The sequence below is a fragment of the Orcinus orca genome, chromosome 3, assembly GCF_937001465.1.
Source record: "Orcinus orca chromosome 3, mOrcOrc1.1, whole genome shotgun sequence".
Lineage (NCBI taxonomy): Eukaryota > Metazoa > Chordata > Mammalia > Artiodactyla > Delphinidae > Orcinus > Orcinus orca.
This window is the reverse complement of record NC_064561.1, coordinates 137,360,446-137,376,800: the sequence shown is the minus strand read 5'-3', so window position 1 is coordinate 137,376,800 and position 16,355 is coordinate 137,360,446. Positions and strand designations below refer to the sequence as shown.

At 39.6% G+C, this 16,355-nt stretch overlaps 1 protein-coding gene and 1 long non-coding RNA gene across 5 annotated transcripts in view; one reads left to right on the top strand and one right to left on the bottom strand.

Annotated features, from left to right (window-relative positions):
- Positions 1-1,868: 1,868 nt before the first annotated feature.
- Positions 1,869-5,900, bottom strand: SMIM15 (small integral membrane protein 15). Of its 4 annotated transcripts, none has more exons than XM_033437892.2 (3): positions 5,528-5,756; positions 4,361-4,491; positions 1,869-3,442 (listed from the first exon to the last, which is right to left on the bottom strand). In XM_033437892.2, exon 3 carries the CDS (start codon positions 3,428-3,430, stop codon positions 3,206-3,208), a length of 225 nt encoding a protein of 74 aa, XP_033293783.1. In that variant the 5' UTR covers positions 3,431-3,442; positions 4,361-4,491; positions 5,528-5,756; the 3' UTR covers positions 1,869-3,205. The 4 variants fall into 4 exon arrangements, with proteins under 4 accessions (XP_033293783.1, XP_033293782.1, XP_049563922.1 ...); XM_033437891.2 differs by lacking the exon at positions 5,528-5,756 and adding an exon at positions 5,338-5,482; XM_049707965.1 differs by having other exon boundaries at positions 3,192-3,324; positions 5,662-5,900.
- The window catches only part of LOC117203417 (uncharacterized), a 35,320-nt gene continuing 24,861 nt past the window's right edge, over positions 5,897-16,355 (top strand). Inside the window, exon 1 of the long non-coding RNA XR_004486168.2 lies at positions 5,897-6,284. This is a non-coding gene — a long non-coding RNA (uncharacterized LOC117203417). The remainder of the gene's footprint in view (positions 6,285-16,355) is intronic.

The following is a 16,355-nucleotide window of genomic DNA, read 5'->3' as shown; positions in this document are numbered from 1 at the left end:
GAAAAGAGTCTATGATAGTCAAAGAAGGTTAAAAGACTCCAAGAAATCATGAAGAAATGAATTGTCTTATCTTGTGTTTCCGAAACTTTTGGTATTTGAACACGGAATCCCCTTTAATGTTTGAGAAATACAGAATTTGTCCTTATATGTTACAGATATGAAGTAAATCAGAGTGATCCTATAATCAGTTGCAAACCTGAAAGCAATCATCCCTAAATAGGTATCAGACTTCCTCTAACTTAAAACCAGATGAGGTATAAAGTGCCCCTAACAATGGGTGACGAGCTGTTACTTAATAGTGGATCTCAACATTGGGTTTCTAGCTTACAGCATCCGAACTTATTTCAAGTTTGCTCACTGTAATTTCAGGAAATAGGTTTAAAATCCCCTTGCACATCTGATACAGTAACACCATGCTGAAGTTTACCACGTGGACGCTATGGATCAAATTCTGATGCACAAACTTTTTGGTGGTAAAATGTTTGTTATAGGCAGCTTGTTTTTCCTTCAAAACCAGCCATAATTGATTATATTAGTTCTAAGAACTTCAGAAACAACATAATATGTAGGCAGTTTTTAAAAGAGTTATTCTGGGTAACAGTAAATGGGATTCTTGTAACCATAACAGTATGTTACAATAAAAGATTGATTTTTCTGAAGACTCTCAAAACTCATAATACACAGTCCCCAACTTAATTTTTCAACTTTACGATACACATTCACATTCAACAGAAACGTTGTTTGAGTTTTAATCTTTTCTCGCGCTAGCAGTGTGCAGTAGGACACTTGTGATGCTGGGCAGTGGCAGGGAGCCACAGCTCCCAGTCAGCCATGCAATCACAAGTTAACAACCGATACCCACACAACCATTCTGTTTTTCACTTTCAGTACATTATTCAGTAAATTATTTTCAGCTTGCAATGGGTTTATCAGGATGTAATCCATTTTAAATCGAGGTAGCTCTATAGTCTCTAATTTACACCACCCCCCAACACACACAAACATATAGACACATATTATAAAACCTTGTTGATCTCAAATGTATAAAAAGGCTCCATAAATTTTGGGAAAAGCTGAAGAAACAATAAATGGCCTATGCCAAACAAATACAAAATTGTATTAAGACTAACAGGGACTATAGAAAAACCTATTTTAGTTAAATACCTTTAAATTGTCACAATGAGCAATGAAACCATAGCTTTAGTGGATAACTGTAAGTTTTGTTTAAATTTCAATGACAATATAAAAAGCATTATCCTAGATCACCTGAATAACTAATTTGTAATTAAACACTGAATTATTTCAGTGCTTGGAGCTGCAATGTGTTGATCACACTGGCACCAAGTAGGCACTGACAACCTAAAATAACAGTAATAAGTATTGTTCAAGCAGTCCATAAACATTCTCAGAGGTCCTTAGGTTCTCATATTTGAGAAACATTGCTCTCAAATTTTACAAGTACAGTTGACCCTTGAACAACATGGGTTCGAACTGTGTGGGGTCACTTATACACAGATGTTTTTAGTGGTCAATACTACAATACTACATGATCCAGGGTTGGTTGAATCCACGGATGAAGAACTGTGGGTACAGAGGGACCTCGGAACTGCAGATATGGAGGACCTGCATATAGGAAGGAACAATGTATAGGGAGGGTCCACTATAAATTATACAGGGATTTTCAACTGCAAGGGAGGACTCATACTCCTAACCCCACAAAAAAAAACAAAGCCCAGCGTGGTGTTCAGGGGTCAACTGCATGCTTATCTATAAATGAAATTTGTAACCCTCTGAAAAGTCTAACTTCTATAACATATTTAACTTGAATTATTACTCCTCCCCCCACAAAAAAAAAACAAAGCCCAGGACCTCTTTATAAAAATGTATCAAATTTATTTCAATATCTAGTTTCATTTTTAAGTTAAAGCTTTTAGACAATTTTTTTTGTAATTTAAGATTCATTATCAGGGGTGAGGAAAACATTAATAAGCTATTAATTACGGACAACAAAATTATTAACCATGCATTTATAAAAGCCATGTTAAAGTGAAAAGTTCCAGTTATACTACTTAACTGAAGGAAATATCCTTCAGCCCTTTATTTCTAACTATAACACATTCTAATTTTGACATGATTTACACCTTTTTCACCCAACTAATACTATGCTAAACAAACTTTTTCCAACTGTTAAGCCTTTCTTTACCATTTATGAAATATGACTTAACTGTTACTCTTTAAAAGTTCCTTAAAAGAGATGTGAATTTTAATTTTCACCATGAACCTGTTTGATCAAAAAAGTAAAGGACATCACTACCACATGAATTAAAAGAATGGAATGAAAAACAAAAGTGGTATTATATAATCAGCAAATTATTTGATAAGACATTTTAACTACTTCACATTTCTACTTATAGCACAACTGAGAATTAACTGGTTCCAAGGTACTACAAGGTTTGGCATTTTTACTCCAAGCTTTAAATCATAGTGTTGATCTACTCAAGTCATCTCTAAGAAAATGGCAGTGTTCATAAGTACAAAAATTGTTATATCCAGTAAGTGGTATTCTACATGGTCAAGATAGTAAGAGAATTCTTCATAAAATTAGATTTTTAAAAATGCAGAATGTCTGGTAATTACCAGTATCTCAAAAGCTAAAATGAGAAAAATACAGAAAATAGAAGTACTCGTTGAATAATACTTTGCTTTGAGGAAGCCAGAAATGATTCTATTTCAAGAAATAAGTAATAATGATAAAAGATGTGATTAACACACTGTATCTCTTTTAAGCCAAAGCATGCTTTTCACCTCAGGACAATTCTGATTTTTACATTCTTAATCTCCTTTGTCCAGAACAGGACCCCATTTTAAGCCATTATTTGAATAGAGTCCATAATCTAAAGCCATTTTTCTCCACAGGATGTTTTCACTTTAGTACATATGCTGCAAAAAGGCAAATGACTAAGTCAGTTATAAAGAATCTGTAGCATAATAAATGCCAATTTACAGTAACTGTCAACAGACTTCTACACCGAAGCCTAAAAGTTGCTATAGTACAGGTGAGAACTAACATGATTCTTCCACATGCTCAGACTTCGTTTACTAAATAATACTGTCACAAGATCTGAAAAGAAACCTTAATGGGTCCTTCCAAAGCTGCATAATTTTCCAGATGATTTTCCTCTGGTTGCAGAGCCTGTTCATTCCTTCAATCCTTTTTTAGTCGTTTAGCTTTTGCAATATTTTCTTGACGTTTTTGTTTCTTCTTTTGCTCCTTTTCTCTGGCCTCGATCATCTTGGCCAATTTCCAAGACAGTACAGCACTTGCTAGAAACAATGGAGTTAGGGCCAGAATAACTGTTGTAAGGAAGCCATATGGGTCCTTTGCAGCCCATTCCACAACATACTCAGCCCAAGCCTTTATATCAAACATCTTTGTAGAGGCCTTAGGAAAGCAGGGGGTGGGGGGAGAGACAACAAGAGAAAACCCTATGTGGTTAATCAAATTTTGAAAAAGGTACCCCATACAATCAGTTAACTCAGAATTCCATTATCACTCAATAGTTTGGTTGGTTGTTTTTAAAAAGTACTAATTAGTACTATTTTAATAAGGACTAATGTTTCTAGTAAGAAAAAATAATTCACCTAGGACAACCAGAAGAGTGACACTTAAAAGATGTGAAGCTATAGAAGATAAAAGGAAAAACCATGTGGAATCTGTCATAAGGACTAGGCATTCTCATATGCCTCCTATATTCAAGACAAATTTTATTTAGCAGCAGAGTTTTCAAAGAATTTTGAGTTTTATGTGCTCATTCCAGGAAACAGCTGAATCCCATTATGTCATTTTTTACATAGCCTTAGTTCTATTAAGTGCTAATTAACAAAAGTACAATCATCAAATTTGCTATTTGAAAGCCACAGAATATGTGAAATGCCTGGAGAAAGGGAGGTAATGGATGGCTGTTTCCAGGAATGAAAAGAGAGGGTAAGGGAACCATAATATCCATTCATATGCAGAGTTCTATAAGCAAAAGGTGACATGCTATTTTATGCCCTCTTTCAGCTTTGAGGACTCCTATTTGAGGACATAATTTAGTAAATGAGAACAACTTTAATAGATGAGAAAATTAACCATTACAGGTGCCATGCATTTTGTTCCGTTTTGAGTTGGTAAGGGAGGGCCATCTGGCAAATGAGGATGTTGTGGATTTGAGTGACATTTTCTATTTTGCCCCAGAGGCTTTTCAACCTTCATGTTTGTGTTGATCTCTATTCAAAGTGGAGAATCAGAATACCTGGGGAGGAATGGGTGTATATACAGTCACTTAAAATTTCAGCTGGGATTTAAAAAATCATCTACCTTATGCTTTGAGTAGTGATCTCTAACTTTGTCCTGGGATTATTAGCCAATCACAATTTCAGATGACCCTTGGTTGGCTGTCTTCTTTAGCTCTACCATACACTTCTGAGAGAATGCTTAAATTCTATATACTGGTTGGGTTGAAGAATAGATAAAAGAAAAACGTTAAAAGTCAACTTTAAGGAATAATTATAATACAATTTTAAATGGTAAATTCTCTATATGCAACCTATAAATGACATGTAAAATCGCCTGGCACATTAAATACATTTAATATCTATTGCTTTCTAATTTTAAGAAAGAAATAATTACACAATGGTAAATGCCCTGTAAGAAAATCCTAGTTACTGGAAATCAAATATTTTACTAAATTACTTCAAAACTAAAATTATTTACGAAGTTCACTAACATATAAAATAAGTTAGCTCACTGATATGTTACAGCATATCCATTCCCAGATCTTGAACTTTTTATACTAAAAAAGTCAATTATTTGTTTATAGGGTTAAGTATACAATCGCAAAATCAAACACCGCTTTACTCTTAAAAGGTTTTTTTTTGGTCTCCCTATTATACAGTTTGTGTTCTTTATAGAAAACCCAGAGATAAGCAAAACAAAATATATATCACCCAAAATCCCATCACCTACATAAAACTACCATGACTGGTTTTAATTACATCCTATCACAACTTCTTCATATTTTCAACTGAAGACACATTAAAGTACCTAAGATATCGTTAAATATCCTAGCCTCCCCATCCCATTCGTAGGCTCCCACCCACACAGTCGAGCCCAGGCTCTACGGATATCCATCTGTTTCTTCAGCTTCTCCAGCCCAGTAATGAATTAACTAATGCAAGATTCAGAGATGAGCAAAAGAACTTTGCAATAGAGAGTAAAGCGGAAGTGAAGGACCCGGTTATGGCCGAGTTTTAGCCATTAACACAGAAAGGAGTTACCGTCCACAGGACACAAACCTCCCATGCACCTCAATTTCGGACCCCAAGCGCACGCGCCTCCCACACTCCAATGAATATTTTCTTCCTTCCGAGAAGGATCGGCCGGGCTTGATCTCCGGGCCAGACCCGCGCGGCGCCTAAAGCTGCAGCTGATGGCACCGCACAGCCATCCGCACTTCCCCTCCTTCCTTGTGTCTTCCTCGCTCACCCTTCCTTCCTCACCGCACCCGGCCGCCCGCCCCTGGGGCCACGCTCCCCAGACCCTCCACCTCGGCGAGCGCGGGCCCGGCGGAGCTCGCACAACGGGCGGCCCCCGGGAATCAGAGGTCGTCCCCGCCACACCTTGGGCCGTCGGCGCCGTGGCCGCCTCCGCCGGGCACGGGGGCAAAACTGCGGCTGCGGCCACCACCGGCCTCCCCTACAGCTCGCCCGAGACTGTGGGTTCGGACCCCCAACTCCCAACTAACCTCCAGGCCGGAAGCAGGAAGGCGGAAGCCGCGGCTCTCCCGACCCGCCCACAGGCCGGCCCTTGCCTGGATCCGGCCTGAGGAAGTCGAGGGGCCAGTTTCCGGCTGCGCCATTGCTGTGTGGGGCCCGGGACCCGGACTTCGAGCACGCGGGGAGGGCGGGGCGGCGCCCGGGTTTCCGGGGAGCGGCAGGTGAGGCCACGTGGGGCGAGCGGCGGCGCCCGGCTGGTCGCTGGCTCGGAGCCCGAGTTTCGCGCCTTCTGTCGGGGCGACGTCTTGCCTGAGGCTCGGGTGGGCTCCGGCCTCCGGGAGCCGGTCCGGAAGCACGGAGGGCCCCCTACCTTTGCCCCCGAAGTCAGCCGGGGAACAGCCGCTCCCCTGCAGGAGCCCGGCCGTGGGTGGAGGGCCCCGGTGGGTAAGGTCCGTGACCCTGGGAAACTCCAGCCAGAGAGCGGCGGCAAGAAAGGAGTTGGTTCCCACAAACCGCCCAGAGTCAAGGTGAGGGTGACACTGCGACTCTTGAAGGATTCTAGCGAGTTCCTCGGGTTCACACTCCACTCTTTGACCTTCTCATCTGCGGGTTGGACAATAGTTAACGCCTCACGTCGAGGAGACAAAGCAGCAGCTGGACCGTGGTGGGTCCATCGAACCTTGTTATTAAGGGAAAATGCAGCCATGCTGTGTGAAGAGGGGTTTTTAATTTAAGAACTTAACTCTTTCACAAAAGCATGATCGATACTTGCCCAGAGTAAACTTGATAAATAATTAAACTGGGCGTAGAGTTCCCACCGAGGTACTTGTTCTTCCAATACACAAATAAACGGATTCAAAAGTCAACAAGCAGAAAGAGTGAGTTAATATATTGTCTTCTAAACTAAAGGAACTGAGAGATTAACTCTGGTTTGGTTGGTGATCAGATTTTGTGGTCTCTTGCACTGAACTGCTCTGTTTGACTACCTCTTCAAATGTTGCAAGAGCTCTTCACTGTTGCGTGCCAAATAAAGCAGGTTTTTATTCTTGAAATGCTATAGAATGTTCTCTTTGAGGCGCAAGTTTTGACATGTATAACTAGTTTAGGTATAACAGTAACTATTATTTACCAGGGAACAGGCTTTTGGCAAATAAGCTAATGATCTAAAATACTGTTTGTTGGGCATATGTTAATGTTTGTATGTTGTATTAGCAGTTGTTTTCTTATTCATTCTTGTTTGAAAACTTGGATGATGGTTTCAAAGCTTGTGCTGCTTGGACCTATCCTGTATCTCTAGTAGCCAGAATAAGACTCAGTCATTGGATTGTGTGTACTGAAAACTTGACTTGCTGATGGTAACTCTATGTGGTTTTGTAAACTTGCCCAAATAGTAACTCCAGGAGAGGGTCAGAATTTATTTTAACGTCCTTCACTCCAGAGACCAATATGTGTATGTTGTTTTATTTATTTATTTTATTATTATTATTTTTTTTTTTGCGGTACGCGGGCCTCTCACTGCTGTGGCCTCTCCCGTTGCGGAGCACAGGCTCCGGATGCACAGGCTCAGCGGCCATGGCTCACGGGCCTAGCCGCTCCGCGGTATGTGGGATCTTCCCGGACCGGGGCACGAACCCGTGTCCCCTGCATCGGCAGGCGGACTCTCAACCACTGCGCCACCAGGGAAGCCCTGCGTATGTTGTTTTAATCACGGTTAGACAGTTTTCCTCATTACTGCCTCCCCTGTAGCTCACTCTGCTGCATCCCTTGTGAAATGCATAGGAGTCTTGGGCCGGAATAAAAGGCACAGAAGAAGGAAGCCTCGGTAGGTCTTTGGCTCTAGTGTAAATCAGGTTTTCACTGTCTAATATTACTGATGTAGCTTCCAGTTCCAGGGCAGGCTGAAAGCCCAGGAATAGCGTAGCGGTTGCCACAGCTGAGCTCCCTACTGCTACCTGCATTGCCTTAATGAAAGGTGGCATCAAGATTGGTTCAGATGCTGCGGAATACTTTCTAGAGGAGTCTCAGCTTGGGAGTTGAGATTCATAGGCCTTGTCTCTGCTGATCTGATACTCTGATCAGTCACTCTGAGCCTGTTTCCTCTTGTGTATGTGGAAAGCTATTAGGTTATCTCTGGGGTTCTTTCAGCTTGAAAATTCTGTTGATTGGACTGGATTTGGCCATTTTTCTGACTTCGGCTTCATAAGCAGCAGCAGAATAAGGAATTTAGTGGAAATACCATAGCCAGTTTTCTTAAAGGCTTAGTCTTTATTTGAAAGATCCTTAATTGGCTTTTTATTCTCTTGCAAATGTGTTTCAGAATATCAACTTAGAATAACAAGGAAATAAGGTCTGCTTGTATTTATTTTTAAGAAATAAAATCTTAACCGTTTGTGTAGCGTTAACCAAAGTAACTAAAGCTTGCACTATTAATTAAGGAGGGTTTGTCTTTGCATAAGAATAATTCCTTTGTAGCATATCACATCACCATCTGCACTAGTTACTCTATTGCAGTTATATTTTGAAAATGGAGCCTTACTCCCCAGTGTTCATTCCAGCACTATTTACAATAACCAGGTCATGGGAGCAACCTAATGCCCGTGGACAGAAGAATGGATAAAGATGTGGTGCATATATACAATGGAATATTACTTAGCCATAAAAAGGAACAAAATTGGGTCATTTGTAGTGAGGTGGATGGACCCAGAGCCTGTCATACAGAGTTAAATAAGTCAGAAAGCGAAAAACAAATATTGTATATTAACACATATATGAGGAATCTAGAAAAATGGTACAGACGAACCAGTGTGCAAGGCAGAAATAGACACAGATGTAGAGAACACATGTATGGACACCAAGGGGGGAAAGAGGTGGGGGGGGAGGTGGTGGTGGTGGGATGAATTGAGAGATTGGGATTGACATATATGCACTAATATGTATAAAATAGATAACTAATAAGAACCTGCTGTATAAAAAATGAAATAAAATTTTTAAAAAAAGAAAATGGAGCCTTAAAAATTTCTGAGCTTTTTTCCTCTTAAGAAAGGAAGTCCTAGTCTTTCATTAGTTTGTTTAAAACTCTTTTTTCTCTTGAATGATACAAAGTTACGTTTCACCCTGACTGATGTCAAAATTGTGAATGAGTAAAGCCTGAATAAGATTCTATTATAATAATCTAGAGTTAACTAAAGATTTTAAGAGCTTCCTTACCTGCTGAACAATTTGTGCTTATTTCCTGCAGTAACGTTTCACATATTTGACTTATTTTGATAGAATTGGTTTCTCCCCTAAGTTTTATTTCTGAGTTTTTCCTACCATTAAAACACAATGCAGGGCTTCCCTCGTGGCTTAGTGATTGAGAGTCCGCCTGCCGATGCAGGGGACGTGGGTTCGTGTCCCGGTCTGGGAAGACCCCACATGGCGCGCAGCAGCTAGGCCCGTGAGCCATGGCCGCTGAGCCTGCGCATCCAGAGCCTGTGCTCTGCGGGAGAGGTCACAACAGTGAGAGGCCCGCGTATCGCAAAAAAAAAACAAAAAAAACCCACAATGCAGATACATTTCTTAACAGGTACGTTTATGTAATTTAAAAAGTAATAGTCGGGTTTTAGTAACATTTGGAAGACCATACTGCAGAATAATAATTTTTAAAGGCTATTTATTGAATACTTACTGTGTAGCAGGTCCTAGGTTAGATGCTTTGTATCTGTTATCACTAATCCTTAGACTAAACAACTCTGTAGGATGGTATTCTTATACCTATTTTACAGATAAGGAACCAGAGACTTAAAAAGTAGGGCAGAATTCTAAACAGATCTGGCCCCAAAAATCCCTGCTTGTTTTTTTTAATGTCAAAGACTAGACAAAAATGCTGATTTCATAAAATGAAAGTAATTTTTTAAATCTGTAATTGTTAATTTTAACTAATAATCACAACTAAAATCTTCCCATACTTCAAAATTGTCTGTTGCCCAGGTGGTGGCAGCATGTCTCAAAGAGTTAGTGTGGTGTAGAAGGTTTTCTCCAGCCTTGCCAGTTGATTTGCTTCTTCATCCCACATACGCGACCTATCTATCAATCTCTACTTCTCTTTTGGGCACTTTCACTGCTATTAGACCAACCCATCAGTGATTCACTCAACTTTCCACCCTCCCTTCAGCTTCATCTTCTGAATGGGTCATACTCTGCCAGTTTGCTTTCAGCCTATTTTGCCTGCAAAGAAAGCATCACCAAAGTATTCTGAAAAATTCATTTAGGCCTATCCAGTAACATGACTTTTGTTTTTTCAAATATTGTTATTTTTCACCCATTGTTAAATGTAATTTGGCAAAAGCACATCCTAAATGAAATAATTGGCTAATATTATTATGAAATACTTGTCTAAATTAGAAGGCATGCTTCTTAAACTTTATGGGATATACCAGTTAAGGAGGTAATGAAAAGCTTTTAAAAGATAGAATTTATCTTCAAAATAAGAACAAGAAGATTCAGTAGGGAGCAGTGAAAGGTCATATAATTCAGAAGGAGATATACATACGTGTGTGTGTGTGTGTGTGTGTGTGTGTGTGTGTGTGTGTGTGTATCAGAATAATTAGTTAAACCTGCCTTAGCCAAAAATTGCTTGGAACATTATCTTTGCAGGACTGCTACCTTCCTAGAGGTTTCAAATCAGATGATACCTCCTCACAAAAACCCTCTCTACCCCTATTTTATTTTTCTCAAAACACTTCAGTCTGACATCTTGTTTATTGTTTATTTTTTCCCACTAGAATGTAAGCTATATGAGATCAGTTACCACAGTACCTAGAAAGAATATTGTTTTGAATAATTGATTCCAAGATAGAGCATTGCCACTTACAAATAAAACTTAGTGTTTGAATGAATCATGAAATAATCTAAATCCTGGGAACTTGTAAAGCTCGTGTTAAAGTACCAAACAGTTATTGTATGTTTTGAAAGTAATAAGGGTTGCCTCAGTAAGAATAGGTCTAAAGATTAGTAAATAAGATGTTAGGGAAAGATAAAAATAATTGTGGTTATTTTGTTAATGAAAGAAAACTAGTTGCTTAAGTCTTTCCAAGTATGTAAAAGTATGTTAAAGGAACATAGTGATTCATCATCTTCATTGATAAGATAAAAGGAATTAGTCCTAGACTGTAGGTGCTAAGATTTAAGATAAGAACAAGCTAGACAAGAGATCTAAATAGAGATCTTTGAAAATGGGGTGTGTATATGCAGGCTAGATGCCCTCTCTAGATATTTCCCAGCTTCAGATTGCAAAAGAAAGATTAGATAGCAGATGCTTCTCTTGTTGATTATTCCTTGCTGCCTATGGCCTTTTCTGCACGTTTAAGAAACATTTCAGTGTGTTTGAGTGATATGTATTGCTGCTTTGGGTACTTTATAGAAGTCTTTTCACATAATATTAAAAATTGGGTGTTTCTGCTTTTTTGAACACTGAAACTATTTACAATTCTGTATCTCCAGAATGTACTATACATGCATATGCAGCAAACTAATACCCTGTAATTAGAGGGCACCCTTTTGGAAGGGTAAAGTTTCCAGTAAATTCTTCTGAAGCCTTGGATTGCAGTCCTGTTAAAGTCATGAGAGACAGTAAGCTTTCCTGCTGAATCTAGAAGTTCAAATATTAGGCTTATCCCTAAATGATGTAATAATATTAGCCGTGTCAAGTCACCTTTAATTTCTGTGCTAGGGTCTCGTAGCCATTAAATAGGAGTTGCTATCCAGTTGAGAAAACTAATCCACGTATAAGAATCCTTCAGTGTATATAGCTGATTCACTTTGTTATAAAGCAGAAACTAACACAGCATTGAAAAGCAGTTATATTCCAATAAAGATGTAAATAAATAAATAAAAAGAATCCTTCAGTGTAAAAACAATGTGTATTGCAAAAGCAGCCCCTAGCACCATCACCTTTGCTGAGTAACATTTTAATTTTAAACACTCCACCTTCACCTAAGCAAGCTACTTGAAGTAACCATATCAAACAACCATATTTGCTGTATGATATTGTCAGGTATGTTGTCCTCTGTGTCATACAGTGCCCTTTATATAAAGTCCCATATAAGATATTTTAGAATGTGATTCTAAAAAATGTTTTGGAAGCCACTTTTTCATAGGAAGAATTTTGCCTGTCTTTGATTTGACCGGAAGCTCAAGAGCCAAATTTGAAATTCATGTTTAACATCCATCCTGACTTGCATACTTGCATTTCTTTTTAAATATATTTTTCCTAGGACAAATATTTTGTACCTGTCATTATTGTATATGTTCATGTAGTAAGATTACTCCAGTCCCTGGTGAAATAAGGCACAGTATATATACTATGCCTGTAGATCAAGCGTTTGAAACCCAGAACATTACAAAGATGTTTGATATGTAACAAGTAGTTATTTGCTAGTAAAATTCTTCTACTGCTTCTAACTTTTATGTTTATTTTAAAATCTTGTACTATAATCATATCATTCAGAACTAGGGAACATAGGAAATCATTGTGTGGAACTGCATCCCAAAGTCTTAATTCTGAAAGCTATCTTGTGCCTTTAATAGCCCTCAGAGTATAATGTGTATATTTGGAATCTAGATTTAGAAGTGAACAAAAATTTACTGGTGCCAGGCTATAAATATAGTTCCCTAAACCATCATTTAGACACATATCGTAGTCCCAAATTCATAAATTGCTTTTGCTGAGTTCACAGTTTATGTTTTTACACTTAAGTCAGGAAGTGAAACAGTCTGAAATCCAAAAACTCCTTTCTGATTCACATATGTCCCCTTGAAGTGTAATAAATAATAGTGGTGCATATGATGAGTTTCTAGAGGCTTTGAATTTTTCTTAATTGTTAGAATTGACCTTGATCAACTAATTTTCTGTTCTCTGTAATAAGATGATAATACCTGCCTTCATACAGAAAGTTGGACCAATGTCCTCCTGAGATTCTTTTCATCTCTAAGTTTCAATATTCTATTGTAGGACTTACTGCAGTTGTAGACTTGTATTGTTAATGAGTATAGGTGTATAAGAATCTGACTTAATCTCTTGTTCTAGGTTCATATTTGATCATGTTGTGTGGACCAAAGAAATAATTTAATATTTTTGTGCCTAGGTTCCTGTGTCCATAAAGTAGAATTAATAATACCTGTTTTTTGCAATACTAACTAGTTAATAAACATGTAGCCTCTTTTTTATAAGAGGTTGAATTCTATAGAATTCATTTGTAAATTGATTGTTGGGAGCTTACACAGATTCCCAGGGAATTATGTTATAAATAGTGGTTATTTATGGCTATTTGACACACAGCATAAGTGGAAAGAGTGTCTCTGCATAAAAATGGTAGAAGATAATTCTCAATACTAGTAATAAAATAGTAAAAATTAAATGAAATTTTGATCCCCTGTACCACAGTAAGATTTTATAAAAAGTGATAATGATTGTAAATAGTGAAAATGAATTTGTCTGAGTCCATTTTTTTTTCAAGTTTTTATTTCCTACACGATGTGAATGCTTTGTCAGCACTTTCTGACCATCTTACCATATATGCAGTCCAGGAATCACTGTTGCAGTTGTTTTCAAGTCTGCTAAACCTTTTTATACCACAAGAAACTAAAGCTACATATGGGTCTATAAATTATTCATGTGTGTATGCAATGCATATGGAATATATTCATATACAGTAATCTGTGATGTGCCCCTCTCCCCTCCTTACTGTCTGTAGAATGAAGTACAAACTCCTTAGAGGAGTGTAATGATTCCTACCAGTCTGGTCCAACCTGCTGTGTAAATTTTCGACATGATAGAGGACCATTTATTTCAGACCTCTGCAGCTCTAAGAGATACCTTCTTACTGCAGTGGTTGACGTATAGACTGGAACCAAACTACCTGGTTTGAATCCCAGTTCTGCCTCTTGCTAGGATGAAGAGATGGCTATGAGAATGCACCTCACAGACTCCCGCTCTAAGGAGCTTAATTGTCCAAGGGCCCCAGCTGCTGTGCTCAGAAATCCATCACTGTTTTGCTAACTCTTTGCTTCTTTCATAGCTCAGTGACTGAGCGTAGTAGAGATACTAAGGCCTGCTTCTGGGAGACAGAAGACTCCTCTCATGGCCAATGAGTGGTCAGGGACTCCTCCAATTGTCTTGCCAAGCCTTCCATAGGCTACACTGCAGTCTAGGACACTTCTACCTAGTCTTCCTCCCCTCTCTCTTTCACTTGGGGTCAGACTTGCATCATGGTGTGACAGTTTACCCAGTCTTGCCCAGCTCCTTCCCCATTTTCTCTCACAGATATTTCCTCTAATAAAAATCTTACACATTTAATCCCATCTTGGCCTCTGGGATGGTAAAAGTGGGATTCAGAACAGGTTCATTACCTGGCCAGAAGATGCCACCCTGGTGGGTAGATGGGGCACTCACCACCCCTGGCGTAAAGTTACAGATAAATTGTTAAGGTTTCACCAGTGTTGAGTTGAGACAATGTCCTAGTGGAAGGGAACTGTGGTAGGTGTGATTATGCAGGTATTTGAAAAATATGGGAGGAATAATACCTACAAAGAAAGAGTTGGCTGATTACTGCTAAGTTGTATTGGAGCACTGCTGAAGGAAAATGAGAAACAGAGCTGTTAACAAGCAGTTAACAGCTAAGTGTGAGAGCTGTAGAGCCTCTGTGGTAGCTTATAGAGAGGGCCTTGTCACCATTGAAAGACAAGACTTGGTTGAACTGCAAGCTGAAGAGCCAGCTAATTGTTGATGTCACAGAGCTCCAAAGACATTTGAGCATTGAATGTTTTGCCAGGATGGGTCTGTTAACGTGAAGGTGGGGAAACCTAGAATCCTAAACATTAGATGGGGTCATCCAATGGATGCCCCTGTGACTCCTGGACTCTCAGGGCTTGCAGTGGTAGTAACCTTTCTCTAGTGAGAACTAGAATATTTGCTGTGCTGGAAGATGCTGAAGAAGCCCCTTGCCCCCAAGGCAGTAGCCCTCCTCCCCAACACTGCCCTCCTCTTTCTTTCCCGGCTGTCAAGCCAATAATTAACCAATAACAAATCCAGTCACTGGTAAATCCCAGCATAACCCAGCTGGGACATGCTGGGCCTGATAAGGAAGGAAAGAGACTATTCTCCTAAAAAATTCCATGGTTTAACTGACGTTACTGGCAGGAACCAGGAAAGGACTCCTGGGATTGGATTTTAAAGGTGTTTTTTCAAAGGGGTGAGAATATGGGATTAGATGAATAAGAAATCATTGACTTGGGCGCACTTTCTCATGTATGGGGGATTTAACACCCCAGCAAGAATTCTGCTATAGACTGAATGTGTCTCCCCAAAATTCATATGTTTAAACCTAATCCCCAATGTGATTTGGAGGTTAAGAGGCCCCAGAGAGCTAACTTGTCCCTTCTGTCATGTGAAGACACAGCAAAGAGACAGCTGTTTACAAACCAGGAAATGGGCTCTCACCAGACACCAAATCTGCAAGCACCTCCGTCTTGGACTTCCCGGCCTTCAGAACTGTGAGAAATAAAAGTTTGTTGTTTAAGTCACTCAGTCTGTGGTCTTCTGTTAACAGTAACACAAACTAAGTCAGACCCTAGTGTTCAGGGGAAGCTTGCTAATAATGGGATGGCTTTTAGAAAAATACAGCCAGTTCTCAGCAAAGTGAAAAATGAGTAGTACTGGCAGACTATAGAGGAAGGAATAAAGACGCTGAGCAAAGTGGGCATGCCAGAACAGAAGATGCATCAGAGGATTATGCTCCATGAATGTGCCCAGAGGATACACCATTCACCCAAGGCCATCAGGAAAACAGTGGTGAGAGAGGCACCAACATCACTGAGAAGTTTGCAGGCCAGGGATGGAGGTAAGAGAAGCAGCCACAGAGCTGGCTCATTAGCATCCATGGGAATAATAGAGCCCTGAAGAAAAAGAGGCCAGGTGGTGTTGCTTAACTGGCAGAAGCTAGAAGGCCACAATTACCATAATGACTGGCAAGGTCGTTGCAGCCAAAGGAGCTTGACTCAAAGGAGTTGTGGAGACGGCTAATAGAGAATAGTCTCCCTAGGGGGGAAATAGATGGGCAGTCCACAAGGGTGCTCATTAATGTCTGTTACTATATAAAGCAAGAATAGAGGAGCTGGAGGCTGAGGGCAGTAATTGCAATAAAAAGTCATGATTCCCTTGCTTAGTTCCCAGACCTAAGACAATTTTCAGATCCAGAACTGAATATATGAAATATAGGTTCATATAGGAAATATGAACCTAGTTCTTCCTCCTAGGAAATATAGGTTCCTAGGAGGAAGAACCCTACCACACCATGGCAAGTACATAAGTGCATGGCAATTCTTCTCAAAGGACTCTAGGGCTATCTATTTGAGTGACCGTACCCTGGGGAAAGAATAATCGGGTATTTTGAAGACTATTGATCACGGATCAGCATTGATGTTTATACCCAGAGATGTAAAGCAACATCACAGCTTTACTGTTAGAATGGGAGCCTACCAGACCAGGTGTTCTTGCTAAAGTTAGTCTCACAGTGGGCCCACTGGGTCCATGGACCCACCCAGTGGTCATTTCACAGTCC

Bases quoted from the DNA above. Each gene is read 5' to 3' on its own strand.
- SMIM15 (XM_049707965.1), bottom strand. From the start codon at position 5,900: ATGGCGCAGCCGGAAACTGGCCCCTCGACTTCCTCAGGCCGGATCCAG.